Source organism: Salmo salar, chromosome ssa08, assembly GCF_905237065.1.
Source record: "Salmo salar chromosome ssa08, Ssal_v3.1, whole genome shotgun sequence".
In the NCBI taxonomy this organism is placed as follows: Eukaryota; Metazoa; Chordata; class Actinopteri; order Salmoniformes; family Salmonidae; genus Salmo; species Salmo salar.
Window position 1 is genome coordinate 12,664,838 of NC_059449.1, and position 7,188 is coordinate 12,672,025.

The window sequence follows — 7,188 nt, forward strand, 5'->3', positions numbered from 1 at the left end:
TTTTTTTTCTCTCAAATGCTTCCGGTGAACAACGTTACAAATCACAAAATTACTATTCGATAACATTGGTAAATTATATTATTGTCATTCAAATATTCATAGTTTAACATTTCGTAAATGCTACTGCAATGCCAGATTTCAAAATAACTTTACTGGGAAATCACAATTTGCAATAAACCGGGTGCTGTGCTAAGAACAATAGGCTAGGCTATACAGGTTAGCACCATCTGTAACCATGTAATATCAAAATTACTATTGTCAATATTCCCTTACCTTTGATTATCTTCATCCATTGGCACTTCTAGAAATCCCAGGTCCACTACAAATGTGGTTTCTTTTGACAAAGTTCATAATTGATGTCCAAATAACTCCAAGTTGTTCCATGTTGTTAGCGCTCGGTAGGCTACTAAAAAGTAGCGCGGGGGAGTCACGTCGAAAAGTAAAAAAAATAATCTATTTACATTGTTCAAACATGTCAAACGTTGTTTAGCATCAATCTTTAGAGCCATTTTTAACGTGAAACATCAGTAATGTTTCAACCCGACCTCTCCTGTGTCTTGAAAAACGTCTTTGAAAAATGTATCGCATCACATGATTGCGCAGGTGCAGCCAATAATGAAGTGACGACATCCCAGGGAGGTCAACTTCTCTTCATTGCCATCCGGTCTCTGTTCATCATAGACGCTTCAAACAACTTTATAAAGATCGTTGACATCTAGTGGAAGCCGTAGGACTTGCGAAATGAATCCTTTCTCACTATGGTATCTATAAAACAATGACACTAAATAGTACAGTCACAAAATTTAAAATTTTTTTTATCTATTTTTCACAGGTTTTTGCCTGCAATATGAGTTTTGTTATACTTACAGACACCATTCAAACTGTTTTAGAAAATTCAGAGTGTTTTCTATCCGAATGTGTTAATAATATGCATATCCTAGCTTCTGAGTTGGTGTAGGAGGCAGTTAAAAATGGGCACATATTTTTTTCAAAATTTCTCAATACTGCCCCCGAGCCTCAACAGGTTTTAAGCAGGCTGGTCCTGGGGCTCTGTTCACAAACACAAACACACCCCACAGAGCCCCAGGACAGCAACAAAATTAGACCCAACCAAATCATGAGAAAACAAAAATATAATTACTTGACACATTGGAAAGAATTTACAAAATAACAGCGAGGACTAGAATGGTATTTGGGCCTAAACAGAGACTACACAGTGGCAGAGTACCTGACCACTGTGACTGACCCAAAATTAAGGAAATATTTGATTATGTACAGAGAGAAAGGCCACTGAAGGCAGACCTGGCCACAAATTGAGGTGGAAACTGAGCTGCACTTCCTAACCTCCAGCCAAATGTATGACCGTATTAGAGACATTTCCCTCAGATTACACAGACCCGCAAAGAATTTGAAAACAAACCCAATTTTGATCAACTCCCATATCTCTTGGGTGAAATACTACAGTGTACCATCACAACAGCAAGATTTGTGACGTGTTGCCACAAGAAAAGGGCAACCAGTGAAGAACAAATACAATCTATGTTTATTTATTTTCCCTTTTGTAGTTTAACTATTTGCACATTATTACAACACTGTATATATACATACCGTAAATTCCAGACTATAAGCTGCAACTTTTTTCCCACGCTTTGAACCTCGCGGCTTAAACAATGACGCGGCTAATATATGGATTTTCCCGCTTTCAATTTTTTTTTTCACAAAAAAACACATTCTGTGACGTGCTCAGTTTTTGGGCGGCATGAAGCTTTCATTAGACCAATGAAATTGCCGAACGGGTTATGGTCAAACAACTTTTTTGTTAACTGTTTAGATTAAATCGAGCGCGCTCAAACTTCCCATCATTCTGATTACGGTAGTCATTTTGTCACCCTCATCATGGCAAAGACACGGAGAAATGCATATGATGCAGCTTTCAAGTTGAAGGCGATTGATCTGGCTGTTGGAAAAGGAAATAGAGCTGCTGCACGGGAGCTTGGTCTTAATGAGTCGATGATAAGACGTTGGAAACAGCAGCGTGAGGAATTGACTCAGTGCAAAAAGACAACTAAAGCTTACTGCTAATGTTTTATTTTTTGTTACAAGCCGTGTTTCGTTAAAGCCTGTGTAAAGTTCATTTGTTTCAATGTACCGGTAGGCACCTGCGGCTTATAGACATGTGCGGCTTATTTATGTTCAAAATAATATATATTTTTTAATTCAGTGGCTGCGGCTTATATTCAGGTGCGCTTAATAGTCCGGAAATTACGGTAATGACATTTGAAATGTCTTTATTCTTTTGGAACTTTTGTGTGAGTGTTAATTTTTATCTATTTCACTTGCTTTGGCAATGTAACATATGTTTCCCATGCCAATAAAGCCCCTTAAATTGAAATGGAATTGAATTGAGAGGAGGATGAGGAGGGATGAAGAAAGGTGGATGGGGTCCTGTCTTGTCGGGGTGCCTGGCCCAGGTCCTGTCTTGTCAGGGTGCCTGGCCCAGGTCCTGTCTTGTCGGGGTGCCTGGCCCAGGTCCTGTCTTGTCGGGGAGCCTGGCCCAGGTCTTGTCGGGGAGCCTGGCCCAGGTCTTGTCGGGGCGCCTGGCCCATGAGGGGCATGACAAGGGGGCGTGACGCTAGGCTAAGGGGGCATGGAGGGGGGTGGGGTGCAGGGATTATGTAGGTCATGTAATTGGGTCAATGGGAAATTTCTGCCATTCATTCATTAGGGCATTTAGATAAGACAATAGCCTAACAGGCAACTCACTGGCAGCCACAGATGAGGTACTTAAGCTGAGAGGATAGATAACGATGTAGCCAGCTGCTTTGTTGTGGAAATGAAATGGGTGGGAGAGAGGGAGAGATGTGGGGGTTGGCTGGGTACATTGTCCAATCTTTGCGAGAAAGGCGCAGTGCAAAATGTCTAGCCCTTTGAAAACACTAGAGACAGACGAAGGGAGAGGATGAGGGTTTACACTGCTGTCTGCCACTGGATCACTGTTCAAATGAGATCTGTTGGTAGGCTAATGAACACAATTCCTAGTGTACTTCATACAATGAATGATTTTGCATTCATAATGACCACTTTTCATTGTGGACTGTAGTTCATCATATTAGAGATTTCATCCTGATTAGTATTCACTGTTTAGAGTTTTGTGGAATAACTGCTGTAAGGTGTTTTAATGTTGTCAGCCACGTCTTTGAAACTGTGATTCTGTGTTTGTTTTAATAGTGTAAACTAGATCAAATGTGGGGGATTTATCATCTGCATATCCTAAGGGAATATTAGTCATTCACACACACACACATACACAGACACACACACACATACAGGGGCATCTCGTCGAAAGAGGAGGCAACAGCCACAGACACCACAATCTGCACACCGAATGGGTGTTCCTGCCAGCTGCCACGCTCACCACACACACACACACACACACACACACCGCTGTAGTGCCAGCAGGCTTCAGTCAGCAGAGCTAGTCAGCAGCTGTAGATGGTGACAGCTCTATGCCCTGGGCTCCTCTCCTCTACTAGCCCAGGATTTTCCATGGCAGACGAGGACAAGGCAGGGTGCCTTATTTCCCTGCCTTAACACTCTCCAGAAATAAACAGTATAGTGTTTACCATCTCTACCAGGTCTTCCACCAATGACCTTGCAACCAATAATCTCTTTCTATCAAGCCTTTTCTCTTCATTGGTCTCCTATTTTTCCTCACTCGTCTTGAAGGGATATTATTGGATTTTGGCAACGAGGCCCTTCATCTACTTTCCGAGAGTTGGATGAACTCATTGATGCCATTTGTATGTCTCTGTGTCCAGTATGAAGCAAGTTAGAGGTAGTTTCGCGACCCAATGCTAACTAGCGTTAGCGCAATTGATGGAAGTCACATCAACTTCAATTAATTGCGCTAACGCTAGTTAGCAACTTCAGAGACACAAAAATGGTATCTGTGAGTTCATCGGACTCTGGGGAACTAGACGTTAAAGGGACACTACAGTGAAAATGAGAAACTAGCTATTTATCTCTTTCACACATTCACTCCCTCTTCTCCCTCTCTCCCTCTCTCCCTCTCTCCCTCTCTCTCTCCCCCTCTCCCCCTCTCCACCACCAGGTCCCCACAAGCACCAGAGCGCCGTGACGTGCCTGCAGTTCAACAAGAACTTTGTCATCACCAGCTCGGACGACGGCACGGTGAAGCTGTGGGACCTGAAGACGGGCGAGTTCATCCGCAACCTGGTGACGCTGGAGAGCGGCGGCAGCGGCGGGGTGGTGTGGCGCATCCGCGCCTCCAACACCAAGCTGGTGTGTGCCGTGGGAAGCCGCAACGGCACCGAGGAGACAAAACTACTGGTGCTAGACTTTGACGTGGACATGAAGTGAGAGGAGAGGAGGGGAAATGGTCGAGACGGGGAAAAGTGAGGAGAGGGGAGGAGGGGTAAAGCGAGACGAGGATGAGATGGCTCAACATCGATGGTGAACATGCCCTAAACTCTTCACTCCCACACTCAGAAACAGCCCCACCCTACCCTCAACACTACCACCGCCCCCTCCTTACCTCTCCCCTCCCCCCGTCGGTGGCCGTTTCGGACAAAGCCACAGTCGCCAACCTCACTGGCCAGCACCCGTACTTGTTACCCCTCCCACCTTAAGGGGGTGGAGTCCGAATCATAAGGGGTGGGGTGGAAATGGGTGTGGCTTGGAACAGGGGTGTGGCCCGCCCGCACCTCTGCAGTAGGCTGGGAGGAAGAGGAAGAAGAGAGGGAGGAACGGACTCGTCCAATAAAGGAGGAAGAGAAGAAAGACAGGAACTCTTGAAGAAATAACTCTGCGGCCATAGGGGCAGCTTCTTTGCAAAAAAAACAGAGACTTGTTCACTCAAGCCTGACGCAAGCGTTCAGATGTATAAAGATATATAATTTTTTATCCCCCACATAAAGCGCCAACCGACTATTTAATAGAAAAACAACACTGTATGCAGTACACAAGGCAAAGACACAGGGAAACATCAAATTCTCATTTGAGGAAATTAAGTGAATTGGAAATAAGTTTTTATGAGAACACAGACACACGATATTAGCTAAGTAAGGAGGTTCTTGTCGTCGGGGAGAGAATGAGAGAAACGACATGCCAAGAATCTGATTGGTCCCCAAACCAGGTATGAGCCTATAACATCAGGCCCTATATCCTGTTCTCTGTTTGTTCCATTCTTTTTGTTCTTCAGTCTTTTAGTTCCAGGGTTTGATTTCTTCAAAAAACACATAGGAGCACACATACAACTGTGAATTTGCGTTCCTTTTGTAGCTATGTTCTTTCAATCAGTTCAAAGACAAGGATTTTTGTTGTTTGTTTTTTGGTTGCCTATTGTTGCCAACAGCAACAAGTCCCAGTATTAACCTGTTCCACTCACTTCTTTGCTTTTATCTCACCACGTTTTATTTTCTGTTTGGGTTGTTCTTTACATTTTTCTTTTCTTCTTCATAGCTAGAGATGTTAAGTCTCCAGATTTAGACATTATGCTGTCCTTTGTTTTTCAGCGAGTCTGGCTGGGTTGGTTCCTCAATGCTGGTTCTTATGTGGGGGGGGAGGTTGGGGTTCTCTTCTCTGAGCTCTTGGTGTGGAATAGCGTCCTCCCTCCCTCTCAGTACTGTTTTCCCAGTGGGTAAACTGTATTTATGCTGCTAGATAAAACTGAAATAAAGATGGAACTTTTACTCGCTGTGACGTTTTAGTCCCAGACTAAATTCCAAAATGGACTCTTCTAATGTTTTAAACAGACGACACACAAAAGAGAGAGAGAGAGAGAGAGAGAAACATCACAATAACAACCGTGGTTTTGTTGTTTTGTTTCTGCCACTGAAACTTGAGCCAAACATGCCTCAGCCAGGCTGAGAGGAGAGAGTGTTGGACAAAGACAGGTTTGCCTGCGTAGAGGAAACGATAGGGTGTAATGTACGTGTGTTGTGTGTGTGTGTGTGCGCGTGTGTATGTTTTTGGGCAAATTGTTAACACATTCCTTGGGACAAAGCGCTTTCAGCCTGTTCTGTGGGGAACTGTCTAGATGCTGTGTGGACTGGCAAAGAGAAAAAAGAAAATAGCAATTTTTTTTTTTTTTTTTTTGAGTGAATGAAAGAATTGTCCATCCATTTGTAATTTGTTTCCATTCAAATGTTTGAAGCAACATTGATGAATGGGCGCAAACTGACAAGTACAGTAGAAGGCAGGACACTCTTAGTGTTATGAATATGACATATTACACGTTACAGTCAAACTGTTAAGCGCTAGCTAGCTCGCTCAGCAGTTAGCAGTCTAATGGTTTGTGAATGGAAAAAGTACCTACAGGCAACCTGGCTTCAAGTGAACAGAACATTGTAGCCAAAATGATTAGTTAAACTCAATCTCCCAAGAAAGGAGTCACACACACAACTCAAGCAGAACTGTGAAAGTGGTTTAACACTGTATATTAAAAAAAAAACTATCTTGTTCTTTCTCCTCTCTCGTTTTATTTTGAATCTGTTTTAATTTATGATCTGGTTTGAGAAATCAGATGCCGCAGGTGTTTTTATTTTTTCAGTTCATTCATGTGACTGCCTGGCAAAAAGAAAACCGACGGAGAAAAAAAAAACCTGAAAGGGATTGTGTATTTGTTTGATTCAACTTAGAAATTTTATTTTCTTATAACTTAAGTGCAATAAAATGTGCGTTTTTTTTTTTTTTTTTCATTTCAAGCATTTCAGTTGTCTGTTTTTCACTGTGTTATGTGTTCAATAAAGCCTCTTCGGTTTATTACATTACTGAGGGGAATACTTTCAAATACTTTGTCTTTGGCGCACGTTTCAGCACACACACATTCGCATCGCAAATTAAACCGGTAACCACGATAACATGTAAGAGATGAAGTTTGCGATTTACTAGCATGTTGAACAAATGAGGTTCACGGACCTGGAGTCACGGTTAAGTAGTGTGCTGGTGCTTGGTTCTTCTTCACGCCAGTGTTCCTTGTGGTGTTGGCAGTCTCATTTCCATAGTATTTAATTTACCGTGACTACATAAGCGCCTAACCCCACCCATATCACTAGCTTCATTCTGGATCCAGTTTTGCTATACAACACTTGACCTCCACCTTAGAACGTGTTAGCATATAAAACGAATGTGTTCCTATGGGAACATCGACTACCTCCTCTCAACTGA

General features: G+C 42.8%; 1 protein-coding gene across 9 annotated transcripts in view; it reads left to right on the top strand.

Annotated features, from left to right (window-relative positions):
- The window catches only part of LOC106610174 (F-box/WD repeat-containing protein 7), a 204,611-nt gene extending 197,800 nt beyond the window's left edge, over positions 1-6,811 (top strand). For all 9 annotated transcript variants that reach the window (XM_045722727.1, XM_045722726.1, XM_045722729.1 and 6 more), the window contains one exon: positions 4,112-6,811. In XM_045722727.1, coding sequence (XP_045578683.1) covers positions 4,112-4,380 — 269 coding nt within the window. In that variant the 3' untranslated portion in view covers positions 4,381-6,811. The remainder of the gene's footprint in view (positions 1-4,111) is intronic.
- The last annotated feature ends 377 nt before the right edge of the window (positions 6,812-7,188 follow it).